Source organism: Grus americana, chromosome 25, assembly GCF_028858705.1.
Source record: "Grus americana isolate bGruAme1 chromosome 25, bGruAme1.mat, whole genome shotgun sequence".
Lineage (NCBI taxonomy): Eukaryota > Metazoa > Chordata > Aves > Gruiformes > Gruidae > Grus > Grus americana.
The window spans coordinates 2,919,924-2,939,625 of record NC_072876.1 but is presented as its reverse complement, the minus strand read 5'-3'; the positions used below and the strand labels follow the sequence as shown (position 1 = coordinate 2,939,625).

The following is a 19,702-nucleotide window of genomic DNA, read 5'->3' as shown; positions in this document are numbered from 1 at the left end:
CACAAGCCTGGAGCAGATGCACGAGCATGGCTCCTAGACTGCTGCAGAGCATCCTTTTTGCAGACCGAATTTGTACTCGGAGGCCAAATTGCTCCCCTAAATCATGTTTCCACCTCCCGATATGAACAGCAGAGGCAAGTGCCCCACCGCCCGACGCTCCCAGGGACCTGGGCAGAGCTGATGATCTCTGAAGGGGTTCAGCAGCTTTGTCTCGCCTGCATCCACCCTGGCATTTCAGACTTCCCATGTCTGGCAAGCTTTTCCCTGCAGCTGCATTCACATGGCATTTAGGAAAGCATGGCACGCCGTCCTCTCGCATGGTAGCATTTATCTTCTCTCTGTCCAGCGGTCTGATGTCACATTTAGAGAGGCAGAGCTAAGAGTTAAATCAGAAAGGCCACATCTGTAGCTAGTCCAGAAGGGTTTAGACTTGAATAAATGTTAGCCTTGGATTACGCAGAGCAAAGCATCACATGCATCAATGCGGCTCTTGAGTTACCTTTGAAATAATCACTTCAGACAAGAGCACGGAATGAATGAAAATACTGGCTACGATTTGCATTGGTTAGAGGGCCGCACGTACTGCTCAGTAACCAAGAGTGAAAGCAGTAAAATTCGTAATAATCTGAGAGTGAGCAGGTTGAGAAAGGATGATAATTTTCCCTTCAGTAAAGCGGAAGACAAGCGCCAAAGACAGTATCACCACTAACGTTTGAGGAACTAGGAAATTTTGTATCATGCTGCAATTGGATTAATGAGAATATGTTCAAGACATATCTAACTGTAGGCTGTTTATGTTTGGAGTCCAAATATTGCTAACTATATGTACATTATTTATTTTTTTTTTCTGATCAACATTTCTGGTCACACCTATGGGAATGCGTGCTACCAAGGTGGAATCACAAATATATTTGTCCAGCTGAGACAGAACATGCTATTCATTTAATTTGGATTAGGATCTATTTGAAGCTGGGTTTTCGGGGGTTTTTTTATAATAAGTCTGGAGAGGGAGCAGCAGCATTTATTTTTGCCAGTTTTAAGTAATACTATGGCATTGTTTGCTCTCCCAATTAATATGATAATAAGAAACAGCTCACAAATCATTCAGAGCTTCTTGCCAGAAAAAAACCCGACGCTGATCCGGATCCTTTGGCAACGCCAACGTGCCGTCCGTGTATAAATGTAACGCATATTGCTGTGCACCTTCACACACCGCTTTGATACGCGGATCTTCCGTGGTGGCTGCCGGCGTGCGAGCAGCGAGCAAACCCACACCCTCACCTAACCTCTGTGTGCACGGAGAGGAGATTACCCTGCTTGGCATAACGGAGACAGAGAATTTAAGAATTAGTTGAAATCCAATACTAGTAGCAAGAATTGAGCGCAGACTAACTTTACAAAAAATATTTAAACAACCTGTGCTCTGAGCATGAAATCTGGACTGGCCTGTGCGCAGTGCGGAGCTGCCACGGCTGCAGCAGCCTCCTGCCTCTGCCCCCGCCTCCTTCGCCCGAGCGCGTGGAGCAGCCAGAGCTTTGCATTTCTGCTGGCAACAGTGCAGCAAAAAACCCCAGCACCTCCCACGGCGAAGAGGGTAGTTAGGCTGAGCTGCATTCTCCCCGGAGAGCAATGATTTCCACTTTTTTGGGCACAAAAAGCGCAGATCGCTCCTCTGTTCATCTCCAGCAAAAACATTCGCCAACGCAAAGGTCCCCAGGACCCCGGTCCCTCGTACTGCTTAGCAATAAAACTTGCCGAGGCTCTGTTTATTGCACGGAGCAATGCTAAAAACATAAAGGCAAAGCTGGTTCCTGACGTGTGTGCACCAAGTCTCTCCTGGCTGCAGAGTGGCTGCTCATTCCCCTGTAAGCTTTCCTGGGAGCAGTTATTCAATTCTAGACACACTTCTCCTTGAATATCCTGGCAACACAAGGAAGAAGGGAAAATAATCCTGAATTTGTAGCCTAAAGCAGCGGTCTCCGGACTGTACTGCAATCAAACCCCGAGATGTGAAGTGTAAAAGAGAAATAACTTGTTCACTTCCTCAGCACACGATGACCCTGCGGAGCAAAGAGGCCACCGTGGCAAGGGGTCGGCAGGACCTGCTGCACGCTCCCGTCCTAAAGTGTCAGCGAGGTATTGCCGTGTAGTGCTAGCTTCATTGGTTTAATGGCAAGAAAATGGGGCTTGGTGTCCTGAGAAGCACGGATTGCAAGAGGCGTTGCAGCTTATTGCACAAATAAGTGGATGCCGAAGGCAGACTTCTCTGAAGCTGAGTGCATCCCGTCAAGACGCTTTCTAGGGGCAGGACTATCATCAAAAATTGTTTTCTGGTGATGGGACTTCTGGAATATATTTTATTGACCTGGAATCTTTGCATATCCTCAAGGTGAACAGTCACAGAGTGATTTGGCAGGGCTGCAAGCTCTAAAAAGCCATTTCTGCTCCAGCAGCTTCAGACGGCTGGGAGACATCAGATGAGATCGTATCAGAGAGATGTGGTTGGGAGGATCGCAGCTATCGGCCATGCCCAAAAGCCATTAGCTAAATAGCTCGGGGAACTCTGACCTTCCGTTCTCCGAGCATCTGCATTTAACACAAGGCACAATCTCAAATTAACGAAGCTCAGGGCCCACGCTGAGGTACCTGCCAGAGGACTTTTGACATCCTGGTTGCATCCCGGCCAAGGCGGCCGCGCGGGGCACAAGCGTCGTGCGCATCGTCGCGGTGACACACGCTGTGTCAGTGTGACAGCCTGGGGTCACGTAGGACCTACATTTTGGGAAGATTATGGCAACAAATCCTGTTACCCAAACGTGGTAGCACCTCACAGGAATGAGCGTTAGGCTGGGATTAAACCCATTTCACTTCCTCAAGCTGATTTATAAAGTTAGTCACTGTCTCCCCTCAGGTCAAAAGCACGTTTCCGCAATGCTGCGAAAACCTGAAATGTGGCTGTTGTCTGGTATGGAGCTATTAGAAGGATTAAGCTGGTCTTTGCATAAATGCTAATGACAGATGTTAACACATCCTTTTTCTGAGAAGAGATGAAAAACTGCTTCTTTCAGGGTCTCATTTCAACCCTCCGTGCCGCGGACACTATTACCACTATCACTGCATAATTTATTTTAAAAAGACTGCACTTTCCTCGAAGGCCAGTAAAACGCTGGTGTCGGAACTCAGAAGACAGATTAAAATTCCTCTTTGGTAATAAAGTGCTCGAGATTCCCACGAAGCCTTTGCTCTCATACACCCCTCAGCCGCTATAATGCAGGAAAGCGGGGGGAGGCCCTTTTGAGCGTAATTGCGGTGGTCTTCAGGTCTTCCCTTGGTGGCATGAAGTGTTTCCAGAGCAGGATGAGGGTTTGGTGGGTCATTTCCACTGTTCATGTGACGCTTTCAAGCCCACGTACGCACACAGCTCTGGCAGCCCCAAGGTGGGTAGTCTTTAGATTTGAAAGAGCCCTGGACCGCACCGCGTATGGCTTTGGCTCGGCACCATTTCTGTCGGGAAAGAAGAGAGCTAGACACCGAAGAGGGATGGATAAAAGCATCTGGAAAAATCCCGTGTGTCTGCACAGCACCGTAAGAGACTGAGCACATCCATCTGCGACCACCTTTCTCTGGGCAGTAACACCCGGCAGAGAGCGGGAGGTCGCAAGCCCAACCCTCCTTGGAATTAGCACAGGTTTTAAACCACACTTGTTTTCGTGGAAACAGAAAAGCAAAGCAGAATATATCTAATCTCAGCCTTCAGGAAGAAGCAAGCTAAGTTGATATCTGTAATGGAAAATAAAGAGCTATAAGCTGGTTTTTTCCCCCCAGTGTGCTTACAAAGTATTTGCCGTATTCTAGTTATTTTTATCCCTCCCAGTGGAACTACAAGTAATAAAAATAGCAGTATTTCTATAACAGAGAAAACAAAAACAATGGTGCACAACTGTGCCTCGGAGAGAAAATGCTGTAGCGTTTTTATTTCAGGAGAAAATTTACATGCAAAAAGAAACCCGAGAGCTCTTTGATTAACTTGCTGCTGGATCGGCCTCCAGAGAGCACCACAGAACTGCAGGATCTGCTTCCCCCCACGCCAACACCCCAAAGGACGCGAGCGGTCTCCTCTCAAACGGCACTTTGCAGACGGACGCAGCCCCCGCTCCCGGAGCGCTGCCGCCCCGCATCTGCCGCCCCGCATCATCGCCCCGCATCATCGCCCCGCATCATCGCCCCGCATCATCGCCCCGCAGGGACTGACAGCTCCTCACGTGCCGTGCTCTGCGGCACGCAGCCCGTCTGAACTGAGCCTAGCATCAGGTCTTTGGCCACTGGGTCTCGCCACCCCTCGTCTCTCCTACAGCCCCAGGGGCACCCCTGCCCTCAGGGACACCATGGCAGGGTGGGGGTCCTGCTGCAGCACAGGCAGTCCTGCACATCCTGGACAACGATGCTAAACCTCTGTCACAAGTCCCACAGCTAGAAAACCAAGTGATTTTTCTGGCCAGAGCCATACAGATCGGGTTCGAAGATCTCTGTTATGTGTACAGCTTACCCTCAGAGCATCCTCTGCAAGGAGCTCTCCTGGAGCCCAGAGCAGCGTTTGCAATACTCCTATTAGTAAAAGCAGAAGAAAGAAAACCCTTGCCAATCACTTCACTACTTAATCATCTCCTTCCACAGGTGACAACGGACAGAAGAGTTAATCCCAAATGACAGATGTGTTGGCAATCATCTCGGTTCCCGAGGAAGGATCCTCATAGAGAAATATAATCAGCTTCATTTATTGGCCATGCGGCATATGGGATGCTCCCAAGCTGTTGGTTTCTGTTGCGTCTACTCTCCCACAGCTTCATAGCCCCCAGGAAGAGGAGCATCAGGCCCTCCAGTTTGGAATAAGGGTGTCCTTGCCAGCTGCAAATGGAAAGAGCAGGAGAGCCACGCAACGGAAGAAAAGCAACGGGCTGCTCTCATCAGGCGCAAGGGTTCATAGCCCACCACCGGTGCCCGAGGTCTCACCCTGGGGAAATGGCAGGGACAGCGAGGAAAAACGATCGTGTCTGCCTCATTGCTGCTCCTGCCAGCATCGAATCTCAGGGCCAAAAGATTTCACTGCGCTGTTGGGGGTTTTTTTTAATCTATTTACCTACTGATATCATTATTTCCCAAGGCTCTAAAAATGACGAGGCAAGGACGCAGCTCCATTAGCACTGGCAAGAAGTTGTTTACTTAGTAGGTCTGGTTAGATAATAGTCAAACATCCTCCCACCACTGCTCACAGCCAGTGAGGTGCCCTCCATCATCACAGCACAGCGCTGTCCGAGGCCATAACCCCGGTCACGGGCAGCCCAGACGCATGGAGGGTTACAGACCCAAAGGTCCCGCAGAGGCACGTGCTCCCGGGATGCCAGGGGTCCCAGCCGCAGGCGTCGCCCAGCCCCTCACGACTGCCCTGCCAGAGCGCTCCTGGCTAGGGTCACGCTGCAAAAGTCATCTCTAGGCACAGTATTACTAGAAGTCAGGAACAAGCAAGAAAGAACATTGTTTAGTTTAAAGAAAGAAGTAACTCATCAAGTAAATGTGGGTAGAGGTCTTCTGCTGACTTCGGTGAAGCTCTGTCGACTTACACCACCGACGGACGTGGGCCCCGTAAATCACGTCTCGGGCACGTGCATCCAGAAAGCCTTCTCTGTGAAGCCAGTCGCTGTGCTCATCGTACAGGAAAGGCAGGAAAGAGAGAGGGCTCCTTGGAAGTACAGGGGAGGATGGAGTCCCCAGGCCCGACAATTCCATTATCGAATTGCTTTCTACAGAATTTAGTTTTCAACGGCCAGCAGCAAATAAGGTGGCCTGCCACGTTTCTGTTCTGCTCAGACACTAAAAGGATAGCGGGTCTGTGTGTATCTGGAAGATAATTAAATTGATTACAATTGGGCAGATGATGAAATTGGTTTGACCACGTCCACAGTCACCCCAAGAGCGAGCAGCACGCTGAGCATCGGATCCCTCGCTGTGAAAGGGAACTGAGAAATTGCAGAGTTATCAAAGATCATGCTGTAGCTCTGGAGAGCAAGCTAGGGAGAGAAAACTCCCAAATAACAGAGCGGAGTATTGAATGCTGACAACACATTCTAATAATCGTGTTTTCCAGAGGGAAGGAGAGCATTGCACAAGGGTCGTAAAGCCAGGAACATGCTGCAGTTTCAGCAGGAGACACGGACCACACGCAGCTGCAGCCCCAGTCCGCTCTTCCAATTGCCTACGGAAGGAATAACTGAAACGCCTCCCTGTTACCAACTTTGGCACTGCCTGTCTTTCCAGCACTAAACACTGTTCCTTAACTCGTTCAGGGTAGTTATAGCCCTTCCTTTCCATTAGATGCCAGGCAGCAGGAAAAGAGATGACAACGGTGAAAATCCAGCCCACACCATGGTCATTATTAGCACTCGGTGTTCCCGCACGGCTGTGCCCGAGCTGAAAGCAGGCTGAACATATCCAGCACCCGCTGCATGCTCTGATTCAGCACAAAAATCCAGGGCTAGGATGAATGGCAGGGTCAGATCTCACCTAGTCTCAACTCGTTACTCAGCACCAAGAACACAGAAACCCAGGAGAGAGCATCAGGTGCGGGGCCAGAGCACGGGGCTCCTGTCTACAGGTGATGCTCTACAGGTCTGAGCACCCAGTAAGCCTTTGGTGGCGGCAGTGGTTACTCGCTGTGCTCATCAAAAGGACCCTGAGACGCAACTTTTAGCAATAAAAAAATGGCTGAGGAGCATCTCCTTCCTGGACAGGTTTCAGCAGCGCAGAGAGCACCCAGAGCCTACATTACATGCCTGATTCAAACAAAAAGCCCACCCTTCTTTGTGGTTGGCACCAGCAGTGCTCAAAGTGCTTGTCAGAGACAGGGGAACAAACCCGATTACCGTCGCGGTAGCTCCTGCTTGCTGAGAGCCTCGCAGTCACAGAGATGAAGAGGGGGCAGAGGAGGAAGGCTGCCAGCCGAGGCTGTTCTTACACGCCTCCTCCCCAGCAGACGTGCTTCACAGGGTTTTCCCGCGGCAGGAGGATTGCCGCTGCGCCCAGCGCAGTCATTTCCAACTTTCCCCGCGCAACGTGACAGCATCACCTTCCGCTCTCTGCTCGCACGCCTGGGCGGTAAGCGCAGCACTCTAGTAAGGCTAAGATGGAGAAAGAAATAAAGGAGCTCCAAGTCCCCAGGTTACCGCATTCCACTTAACGACGAATACCGACCCTGGGGTGTAAGGCAACGCGCACGACCCACGCCTCGCTCCCAGCAAACGACGTGTCCTCAGCTGGTACCTCTCGTACCCGCAGGAATCAAAACCAGCCTCACCCCAGAATTTCTCCCCAAGACAAAACGATTTGCTCGCTCAGAGACAGCACGTAGACGGCTGTGTAAGAGCACCATCTGGTGACACATTCCATTAGGAGATTTTTAAAGAATGAACGGTTAATTTACAAATTCTTAGCAGAACGATGCATAACTTACAGCCCGTGATCTCTGCTTTCAGGCAGGGTGTGTGTCTGCCTGCAGAAGGCTGGTTATTCACGGACCGCTCCGTGCTTCCCAACGCAGTTGCTGCAGTTCTCTGAATTAACACGCACCTTCCCTGGTCTGTTGAGCTGATTAAACCTCGTGTCTTCAGTCAGAAAGCAGAATTCATCGTTGAGCACGGTCCCTACAGCACGCTGTCAGGACTTGTTGCTGCAACATCCCCTTCCTTTGAAAACATGCTGGGTAGGGCCAATAGAGCAGATAAATGACTTACATTTGGGATTGCCTGGAGACGCAGATGACCTCCAAGAGGAAAACGGACTTCAGTTTGGCATTTTGCATCTTGTTCTGCGGTCAACTGCAAAACCGCTGCTCAGATCCATGGCACAGAATCCATCGCTGTGCCCAGTAACTGCTGCAAAACTGCACTGAACACGTCTCTGTCCTGGTTTTGGCGGGGATAGAGTTCATCTTCTTCCTAGTAGCTGGTAGAGTGCTGTGGCTTGGATGTAGCAGGAAAATAATAATGTGCTAACGTTTTGATTGTTGCCAAGCAGTGTTTACAATTAAGTCAAGGATTTTTCAGCTTCCCAGGCCCTGCAGCGAGGAGGCGTGAGCCTTCCGCAGGGCTGCACGAGAAGCTGGGAGGGGACACGGCCAGGACAGCTGACCCAAACTGGCCAAAGGGATATTCCATACCATACGACGTCATGCTCAGTATGTAAGCTGGGTGAATTCTGCCAGTGAGGGCCGTGGCTTGGGAACTAGCTGGGCATTGGGCATCGGTGGTGAGCAATTGTGCTGTGCATCACTTGTTTTGTATATTAGAATCATAGAACGGTTTGGGTTGGAAGGGACCTCCCAGCCCACCCAGTCCCACCCCTGCCATGGGCAGGGACACCCTCCACTAGCCCACGTTGCCCAAAGCCCCATCCAACCTGGCCTTGAACCCTGCCAGGGAGCCAGGGGCAGCCACAGCTTCTCTGGGCAACCTGTGCCAGGGCCTCAGCACCCTCACAGGGAAGGATTTCTGCCTCACATCCCATCTCCATCTCCCCTCCTGCAGCTTCAGGCCATTCCCCTTGGCCTGTCACTCCCTGCCCTTGGCACCAGCCCCTCTCCAGCTTTCCTGGAGCCCCTTCAGGGACTGGAAGGTGCTCTAAGGTCTCCCTGGAGCCTTCTCTTCTCCAGGCTGAACCACCCCAACTCTCTCAGCCTGTCTCCAGAGCAGAGGGGCTCCAGCCCTTGGATCATCTCCGTGGCCTCCTCTGGACTCGCTCCAACATCTCCACGTCCTTCTTGTCCTGGGGACCCCCGAGCTGGACGCAGCACTGCAGGGGGGTCTCACCAGAGTGGAGGGGCAGAATCCCCTCCCTTGACCTGCTGGTCACACTGCTGGGGATGCAGCCCAGGACACGGGTGGCTTTTGAATAGTAAGATTATTATTATTATTGTTGTTGTTGTTGTTAAAATTATGATAATTTTCCTTTTCTGTCATATTAAACCGGTTTTATCTCAACCCATGAGTTTTACCTTTTTTCAATTCTCTCCCCCATCCCACTGCGGGGGGGTGGGGTGTGTGTGTGAGCAAACAGCCGTGTGGTTGTTATAGCTGCCAACGCGGTTAAACCACGACAGCCTCCAAACACGGTTTCAAATGAGTGGGGGTTTCAGCCACTTTCTGAGCTAGGAAAGTCACCTGGAACAGATACACACTGCCATGCAGATCCCAGCATCAGATTCACAGCTTCAGCACGCCCTGATGGCATACGCCAGCCCCGGATTCCCTGCAGCGGTGGAAATCTTCAAAAGACGTGATTTCCAAACGCTTCTGGTTGCCAGAGCAGTGACAGACAGGATCACTCGTCACCCACCAGCTCGATAACATTTGCTGAGTAACTTCTACCACGAAAAGCTTTTGTGTTTCTCTCTGATATGGCATATGAGATAAAAAAAATAAAGATACTCTCAAGAAGCCCGTTGCTCCACGGGTTTAGTTAAGGAGATGACTGCATCCAGAGAAGCCTCAGTGCTCACCTTACCTGGCCGGCCTCGGGCGGTGCAGATCGATCTGGTTCCCCCGGGGGAGCGCAGGGGCTGAGCTGCACACGACAGCAGCAAGCTCTTCCTGCGATCAACGCTATGGGTTTTGTTGAAGTCACGCGAGGCAAAAAGGGCTGTCAGGAGTTGAAGAACATCGCTGTCAGGATGAAGGAACAGATACCCCGCTGACTCCCCAGTCCACCATGCGCACCATAATGTTCCTTGGTGAGGAGCCTTCACCAGGCACCCATCAACCTTAGCTGATGGGACCCAGCACTGTCTTTTGTGAGCCTTGTGTCATCTGCTAATTAAAGTTATATGCTAAATATGCTCATCTCTGATGCAGTAATGAAAGGAGCAGGAATTCATATCCCCAGTTTTAATCCCCACTAATTTAGCAAACATTATCCTAGTTCCTAAGCATTAAATCACGCGAAGATCACCAAGCACTTGGCAGCAATGGTAGCCCATGGAACGCAGTGGAAGGCAATTTCACAAAGAGCAATTCTACTCAGCGTTAAGTGCTTGGTTCTGCATGCGTTGCTCCGCTAACACAGAGCAAAGTGCACAAGAACGGTACGAAATGCAGTTCAGCCCCCGTACGCGTATTCAGGCACTGAAGTGATCCAAAGAACAGAAGCAGATTATCAATAAAGCGAAAGTCCAGTGCTCTGAAAATACAGGTTTATAATCTCAACCCTCAGAGAAAGACAGCAATAATTCCAAAAATCACGGACTTGTCCACAGAGATATAGATGTGAATTCTACCGTGGCAGCAACAGTCTAGCGGCACAGTTTCTAACTCTTGGTAGAAGTTCAGGACGGAAAGAGGAGGTTAAGATACCCCTCCCGGGGTGGGGAGGGAATAAAAAGTTGGCAAATGAATTGCAGCACTTGGTGATGCGGTGAAGAGCTCAGTGTCATTGGAGTGAGCCAGGAGAAGTTTAGCTAGGACACAAAGGGGGGGGAAAAAACCAAGCCAGCCTGCTGAGGGAATCCAGGGGACTGAGGGAAGTCAAGCAGAGGTGCCGATACCGACAGATCACAGTCCAGCCACAAAGGCAGCCAACACGGATGCCACAGAAAGAGATGGAGCAGATGGGCCCTCAGAAGCTGGAGCAGATGGGCTGGCAAGGCTGAGATCGCTCTGGACACAGTGAGGCAGCGCTGCAGTGCCCGGCAAAGAGAAATGAAACGTCCCCCCAGAGAACTCCTCATTGTTCCTCTGCCAGCACAGCACCAAATTCCGGCTCTAGAGGAATCGGAAGGGTCAGCAGAGCATCCAGCCATCCATGTGTGCCACGCATCACCTCACACAGGCAGTATTTGGTTTAGCAGCAAAATCCATCCGAAGCGCAACGGTTTAGGTTCAAACCATCTGTTCCCTTGCTGCAGATTGCGAAGGCAGGCAAGCGCGTTCAAGCACTTATCGTAAATGCAGGTGTTGGCAAATCTTAGCAAGAACAAACGTGTACTTTAGTGAAGTCGACTAAACCTTTGTTCTAGAAGACAGCTCACTCAGAGCTTCTGTGATACCAAGCCACCGCAAGCGCTTAAAGAATAAACAAACAGTAAAAGAAAAATCCAACTTCTTTATGAGCTACGGCCTGAAGTTAGTTCTTTGATAGAGAACAAGACATGCTTGGATCAGAGCCCTCACCAACCGCAAAGGTTATGAACATACAAACGTACCTGCAAGATGGTTGGCATTCCATGCTACTAAACCTCTCTCTCATCGCTTGCAGAGGAATTATTTAGAGGTAATTTTAGCTTATGTGCATGCTCACTTTACTTTCTTCTTGTGGGTCTGCACGGTCGGCCAGCATACAATTGATACTGATGCCTGGAAGAACCTGCAATCATTTAATCTGACTCCTGTTAAAAACAAACCGGACCAGTTCCTACTTCAAATTGTACAGCTGTAGTTGAACTGGGCCGTATCCCAAAATACGTAAGCTCTATTCTGCCTTTAGTTCTGATATGGCGAGTCATGAGACTGCTCCAGTAACAACATCAGCACAAAAAAACGGATTTATCAGCAGGAGGGAGCAGCTCAAGGCATATACGCTAAACCACAGTAAGAGGTGACTGAATGCAACAGCATTGCACGTGCACAGCTTTTCCACTGCATGCAAAAAGCACCGATGATGCAGGAGCAACCTCCTCCTCTCCCCTTACACAGACTACTGGCCCTTACTGACCCGCACGGTACTATCGAAGCCCCGAGAGGCGGACTGGCCGGCCACCCAGATTGCCTCCCCTGGCATTGCACCCTGGATTTCGAATCACACCTTGCACCCCAGCGCAGGGCCACACCCCGCGTTACTGCACGGATCTGGTCCCTGACGTACCAAAACACACGTTGATTGAGCAAAGGAACACGGCGGCGCTGTGCGGTCGGTACTGACTCATTTCCAACAGGTAAAATACACTCCCCACCGCGCAGAGCGGAGTATGGCAGACAGATGGCGGATGACGAGCCTCACGCAGCTATGGGTTCAACAAGAACAAGTCTCAGAGCAATCAAATTCAACTCCCTTTTCATTTTTCCAGCACTTACTGGGGACGGGGCGTGGGGAACGCCGCCGCAGAGCCATCCCCCTGCAGCCCGTCGTCGGGTCTGTCAGGCTTTGGGAAGCATCCCAGCTCCAGGAACTGGACACGCGTGAGCCGCACACCTCGGGACCATCTCCTCCACCGCCTCACCAAACTTCGGGATGACAGCAGCATAAAAAAACCATAGCGAAAACCTTAAAAAAACCCCCCTTGTATTTCATGTAGTAGGTGTAGATAAACGTGACAAATCATTTTACGGAAAAGTGCCGAGCGGTGAAATCGCAGCATCTCCAAGCCAAACTACGAATCCAGTTCAGACGTCGGTATTTTCTGTCTCGGAACCGCTGATCGCTGCAGATGATGCAGCCTCAGGTGGTCATACTTTAACTGCTGCGGTTTCATTTCGTCAAGGTGCTTCCACCCTGCAAGTATCAGAAAAGTCTTTTGCCGGACGTGAGCTAGTATCTAATGACCTAACGTAGATGTGCAAAAAAGAAACTCCAATTGAAAGTAATTTTTCTAATTTAATAGAAATAACCAAAGCCAAATGGTTTTCAAACAATGCTTTAAACTGATCTAATACAACTTCTACAGCACATTCCAGAGCACTTAACAAGAAATATTTACAGGCAGCTGACGTATTAAATAACCATGTAAAGAAAAACTTATTTTTTATTACACACCAGCAAAAAACACGGGAACAGAACAATTAGAAACGGTAACCTTGTTTAAAAAAAGTTAAATATGATTAGTCAGATAATACAATACCACAGAAACAGCACTTTTTTGAAGAATCGTATTAAAAGATGAGCAAAGTTTCCTATGTGCAAAAAAGAACCAGTTCAATTAGTGGAAGCAAGAAGTAATCGAAGAATCAAAGAATGCCATGAATTTAACCCTTCCATGAGAACATTTACATGTAAGACAGGCTTCCAACCGCACAAATCTTTATAGGCTTATATACATGTTTCACGGTGTTCTGAACCTAAGAAATACCCCCATTTGCAGGCCATTAGCAGACATGCACATATTTTTATTTTTTTTTAAATGTAGCTCTCACTCTCGAGTGAATGCTGCAACAAGTCGAACTTATAAAATATTTTAGTACTTCTCCTTGTAGAAATTCAATAAATTCTAAAGAAAGCAGCCTTGAGCTGAAAGATCACCCAATAGAAAAGGCCAGAACTGCATTTCATATATTTAATAGTTCACTTACAATACAGATACCCAAATTAACTGCAATTTTTGAAAACTAATTCGGATACATTAGAAAGCATATAAAGTAGGATCCCCATAAGCAAACACAGGAACTAGATGGACTGTACACACACTTTGAGAAAATAAAAGAAATTGCCATATCTGAAGATACAATGCATATGTTCAATCTGAAATAAGTCTATGTAAACTGTGGCATATAAATTTTTTTTTTTTTAAAAAGTACCTCCGTTATTTACTCAAACACCTACTTTTTAAAAAAATATGTAACTTTCCCCAATTTTTAAAATAAAATGCCACACTATATTGTCAATAACTCCTGCACACTTAGTTTTTAAAAGCTAGACTTGGTGATATGCATACAAACTTTCCTATAAAATCACTATCCAAAGGAAAGGATTCCTGTCATGCTAATAGGCAACAAAGCAGTTTTATTGCTTTTTCCAAGGAAGAGAGTAAGAGAAACCAGAAAAAGCCAACTTCCAGTACATCACACACGTAGCTTTAAAATACTGTTGCCATTACCTAAACTTTTAGGGGTCAGCCGATAAGCTAGGTTATACAACAGAACGATAAATTCGGGCTAATTTTAAGGACTTCTGTTCCAGCGGCTTGCAGAAATGTTTATAAAACATTTCTGTGATCCAGAGTTAAGTGTGCCGGCAGGGTCAAACGTCACAAGCAACACCAACGGTGACATCCCCCCCCCCCCCCGCCCCACCGACCTGTCTGCATTTAACAGCGCGTTTCTGTTTTCAAAAGTTTGGGGAACATCCTTTTTTTGGATAGTAACTCTGCCTTATTATACTATAGGCCACTTAATTCCAGGGCACAGTTAAAGGAAAGACCTGAACCTATTCAGCTGGTTATCACTAATCACTAGTAATTACATGGCAGGATACCTGCTGAGGTAATTGAGAAGTCCACGAGTAGCATACTGTACACTTTTCACTCTTATTTCAAAAGCAAGTCGCCTTTTGCTTCTTTGGATTAACTTAAAACTTCAGGGTCATTTACAACAACAAAAAAAACTGAGACGTGAACGGTCTTTTTTACAAGCGTCTGAAGCGAGAGCACACAGTTACATCAAGCGCCAGACTACCTTCTTGCTGTCACGTTGGAACGCTGCAATCGTGCAAAGGAGCTGGCACGCCGAGCGCGCCCGCCGCAGCCTTCATCTGCCAGAAGTTTTACCGATGTAAGCTACGCTCCGGGTCGCTCGCACATATTGCACACACAGCACAGAGAAGATGCTCAGAGAATCACAGCGGGCGTTAATAGAAACCCCGTTAATTTGCTCTGGAACAAGTTACAGCGCGGCACCAAAAAGTTGTTTGGACCGAGCAAACCCTTACCAGATCTATGATGAACATTTACAGACTACAGAATCAGGAAATGTATTAGCAGAGCTTATCTATCCTTGCAAATATTTTTTCATAGAATTTAGCTAATTTCAAAACAATCACTGAATTGTATTGGGAGTTCCAAAATGAAAGGGGGAGGGGGGGAAGGGAGAATGTTGTTTTGTTTCTTTTTGTATACAAAAGAAACACTTCTTGACTTCTTGCACACAAATCAAAATTCCACATGCTACTGCTGAGCACTGATGAGCTGAACGGAAGGACCAGTTCCAGGAGTTCAGTGGGTTACGTGCAAGAGGAGAGCTTCAACTCTCATCACGTCAAAGCTTAGCATCATTTCTGGCGTGCAGGTGAACTAGTGGAAAACAGGCTAAGTCGCTAGCCTACGAAGTTTGGCAATTCTTCTACCTTGTCATAGGGAGCGAACCATACGGAGAGGCCATCTCAAAACATTTAGACATCTGCTCTGGGGTCTGGTACCTGGGGCTTGGGCGGAAAAGAGATGGCGCCGTTCCTGCAGCGGCAAGGGAGCAGGCGCTGCCCCCGAACCGCAGCTCCGTAGTCTGGTCCTTCCCCCGGGTCTAGGATGCCGCCGCGCTCGTCCTACGCTCCAGGTTCAGGCAGCGGGTACCTGCAGTACTTGAATCCGCGACCAGTGCCTTACGAGGTGAAGAGTTAAAAAGCTGAGGCCTGAAGGTACGGCACCCAGAGTGCTTAAGCGCCGTAAAAATAGTAACCCCAATTGAAGAGAATTCACAAAAAAATCTTATTTTCATGATAATTTTAATAATATTCCTTTGCAAAATGAAGCTGAGAAACTAGAAATGCATAAATAGGCAATACACAGAGCCGTTAAATGATCCCTCGTTACTATTAGTGTCCTATTCACACACGCCATCCTTTCTACGGGCAAAGTTTTTGCTATTTGTCAATTCAATATGTTTAAGTAGAATTACTTTTCCTTTCACATACAAACTGGTAAAAAATAAAATTAAACTGGCACTATGTTAATATCTGAGAAATGAAAAAAACCACCACCAGTTTGAGTTTACATTAACGTTACACATTTGTGTAATCTGAAGAAGTGAGCTTGAAGTTACAAATACCTTCAGTCCCCTTATTTATTGTAAGAGAGGTACAGTCACAATGTACATGTACTTTGTTCTTATAAAAAGAAACCAAATCTTAAGTGATTTGCATAAAAATTGCTGAGACCATATCTCAATTTGATACATTGTGCTAAAATATTCATCTTTACCACTATGGTAAAGCGTATACAATGTCACAGGAATTGCTCGTGCTGAGTATACCAAAACCCCAGTGGTTTACCACAGAATTGCTGTATTCGCACAAAATCTTACGGCGAATTTATAGTCTGTCAACTTGACCTCACCCAATTACATGATTTCTTCATCTTACTTCAACGAGATCTACACGAAGGCCAGAAATGACATTTCTTAGTTCTAGTATTGATTTCTGTGAAGGAAACAACTGCTCAAACTGTAATTACTTTGTGATGACCTCATTTCTAACCAGAAATGCTGGAATGAAGGCAGAGTGCAACGGGAAGGCACTGCAGAGATGCCTGCCACAGGGTTTAGGGAAATAGGAAAATTGTTCTATTTTCACCATTTGACCAGAAACCACTCAAAGCCAAATCCTGGTCTGTGCAAGTGCTTTGTTCAATGGATGGACAAGTAACCCAATCTCAACAGATTTATTCCAATCTTTCTAGACATTTCGCTCATAAGCTGCTTCTGAAGAAAGTTCTGAGTAGTACTCTAATAAAAATAAGACAGAAGCTCAAAATGAATGCAATGTTAGAAATAGCATATATTACAAATCTTTTCTTGATAGGAACAATTAATAAGAATACATATTAGCTTAAAAACAGTTCAGCAAATGTTGCTGATCTGCAAGAAATCTCAGTTCACTATTTACAAATAAGACAAAGTGAATACAGGAAATTTTACACATTTGGTAGTTAATAGGTTATTGTTTGCCGAGTGGTCTATTAGAAACTGATATTTAGGAAGACTGGAAAAACACCCCAACCAGTTTTTACCTCTTCGGTCTATATTTTAAGTACAGAAAATTAGACAATGAATACTGGAGATAACATTCTGCCTCATTAGGGGGATCAGGGACAGATGACACAGTGCTAAGACTTCTGCCATGAACGCCATTAAAATGTTCTGTGTACAGGATTAAAAATAAATATACCTAGCCCTACTGAAAAGAGATTGTTGCCACCAGTTTAGTCTTTCATCTGTCAAGAACTCACACTCCTGCACTTGCCAATTCAGAACAGTTTAATGATTTTTTTTTTTCCTTTTGCTATACATAAAACGTAGTAAAGAAAGTCAAATTTAGATAATTGGATCAACACAGAAGATCAGTTATTCACAATACCGCTTAAATGAGATGATAAAAGCAATGACCAACACGCACTTAAGTTCACACAAAGAGGGGATTTCAGGAACATTGCTTACAGTTTACGCTGCAGTCCAGCATGAACGCAAGATACAGTAACTGTATCGGTCCAGTCCTGCAGAACGTTTTACTAAGCAGTCTTATCTGTACATGGAACCTCTCTTATCAAATCTGCTTCTCTTCAACATTCATCCACCTCTATCGGTGAGACCAGGATGAGTGTGTCCCCTCCATCAGGAAAAGAAAGAATATAGCAAATAATCAAGGAAAAAAAAAACCACCAAAAATTTACAATACAGGTTTTTTTCCCCTTTTGATGAGAACGCTTTTCTGTACAAGTGGGTTTTTTTTGTAATCTAATACTGTTTAAAAAGCTATCAGCTTCTTCAAGATGGCCACTGTAGGCATGATAATATTCCAGGAACACTTAAATAACAGTTTTTACAATAAATTTTAGGTCCATATCATTAGATTACTTTATATGCACTGGTCTCTCATCTGATTTTAGGCGTTTTCTACGTGGTTGTATAAAATCTTCATCGGAGTCCTCAGTTATTTCACCATCATCCTCTTCCTGCTCAAATTCAGGCAAAGGCTGGAAGGTCCTGTCTGGGTAGATCTCTGTAAGTTTATCTTCAAAGTATAATGCAACTGCCTTCCCTGCCTGCGCTACTTCTGAATCAGCCTGTAAATAAAAGAAGACAGGAATATTCACCAGTTGGAAATGCACATCCCTTCACCAAGTGTGCATGGTCTAAAACGCTTACCTTCAAATTAATCTCTTGTGTTTCTGCATAAACTTGAACAACTTTCATCATCTAAAAAGGATACCAGAGTCAAAAAAAATGAAATTATAATCCTTTCTAAAGTTATGAGATTGCATAGGATTGGATGACAAGTCAGCCATAACAACAAAACAGTTTGTTATGGGCTACACCTCTTTAGTTCTCAAACTTAGCGGAAGCAGGTTTAAAACAGTCTTAGGAGGGTGACATGAGGCAAATAAACCTTCAACAAACCACACAACTTTTGTACAAATAAGTGTCTCCCAGTCATTTTCAAAACCGTGCTCTACTCATGACTGCTTGCTGCAGTATAAATTTTAGCTGCCTGGACATTATTGTGGAAAAGTCTCACTTTAGAGACAAGTGCTCCATGAAACTACTTTCTTGGGGGTCTTACCCCGCTTTGATTTCTTTTTTTCAAAAGCATATGGCTTAGAGGCACTACAATGATGCTATTACGAGAGGTCAGGGTGACTCATCTTTTGCCATGAGCCAGGATTTCAAACAGCAAGACAAGTCTGAAACACCTTTTTTTTCTTTTTAAATATATTTAAAAAAACCCCCAAAACCAAAACACATCCATCAGTCCTTGCTCCTTTCTTTTACGATCGTCCCTAAGAGCTGCAGCATGTTTTTCCTCTACAGCAGACGCTTCATTAATTCCTTTGATTGAGAAGTTCACATAATTGCAACTTCTTCCACAGTGCTCATTAACCTCCACCTAATACAGAGACATAAGGGAGTCGGGGGTGTCAAAGTCCCAAATGCTTGTGAGCATTTACAGCATTACATCATTAACCTTGATTTTTACTAGTGTACTTGTGAAACAGCTGAGAGTTTAATTGTAGGCTTGCGTACTTCCTTCACTTCTGCACAGAGCCAGAAATGCAGCCCAAACACTGCAAAACTGAGATTGCATTTTACAGAAAAATGCTGGTTGTTTTACGCATTTCTAAGGCAAGAAGAAAGCAATTCCCTGCGATGCCTGCTCCCCAAGGCTTTTTGTCATCCTTGCTTTAAGGCGTCTCAGAAATGAGGATACCCTCTTAGCTCCTACTCTGTTTCAGCATAATATCACAATTTTTTTTTTTATATTCAAAATACTTTTTCCAAGTTTCGCCTAGTAATAACACCTAGGTAATTTATCTCCCCAAGTCACGTTTCACGTGTGAGGTGCAAATATTTCATTATCAGATGGGTTCGTTGCAAAGTCAGTCAACTTTCCACATTCATCAAAAGTATGACTCCATACAGAAGTTATCTACTGAAAACTGATTTTTTGTGAGAGCCCAATGACCCATGAGCTAAAGCACTAAGCTTAATACCAGCCATAACGAACACAATGCTCTTCTGGATTAGCCTGCATGAGGTACCAGAACCAGTAGAACGCTTCTCAGAAAGGCACTTTTCCTCAGTAGAGGAAGTTTCCTCAATAGAGGTCTACCATGTTTCATCAGAACAATCATCTGCATAGCTTGAGACAGTTTTAAGGACTGCTTGATTGTCTTTATTACCACACTTCCTAAGCACAAGGTCACCCTGCTCCTCAGTCATATATCCATACCAGTGAATGCACTTAAAAGTTCCCTCTGCTAAAGCTGGAACTCCCATTTAGCTAAAATCAAGAGGCAGTTCTGTAATTGCATTTGTTTTGCTTGTCTTTTAAGTGTCTGATTCAGCATCTGCTCCACAAGCAGAAGTTACAACTGGAAGCAGAGCCTTTAATTGGAGAAGCTGCACAACCGTGTTGAAATAAATCTTAATCTAAAAAAAAATGTATACAGATAGGAAGTTAACAT

The 19,702-nt window shown here is 46.3% G+C and overlaps 2 protein-coding genes across 7 annotated transcripts in view; both read right to left on the bottom strand.

Moving 5' to 3' along the window:
- SYT6 (synaptotagmin 6) overlaps positions 1-7,307 on the bottom strand; it is a 52,304-nt gene extending 44,997 nt beyond the window's left edge. For all 3 annotated transcript variants that reach the window (XM_054804154.1, XM_054804155.1, XM_054804156.1), the window contains exon 1: positions 7,246-7,307. The gene's annotated coding sequence lies outside the window, so the exon portion shown is untranslated. The remainder of the gene's footprint in view (positions 1-7,245) is intronic.
- Positions 7,308-12,620: 5,313 nt separating this feature from the next.
- The window catches only part of TRIM33 (tripartite motif containing 33), a 41,897-nt gene continuing 34,815 nt past the window's right edge, over positions 12,621-19,702 (bottom strand). Inside the window, exons 19-21 of one of the 4 annotated variants that reach the window (XR_008574143.1) lie at positions 17,886-17,936; positions 17,178-17,803; positions 12,621-16,161 (exon numbers count right to left, since the gene is read on the bottom strand). Coding sequence is in view for 3 of the 4 variants with exons in the window: in XM_054803652.1 (XP_054659627.1) it covers positions 17,591-17,803; positions 17,886-17,936 (264 nt within the window). In the remaining variant the exon portion in view is untranslated. The other 3 variants (XM_054803652.1, XM_054803653.1, XM_054803654.1) reach the window with 3 other exon arrangements.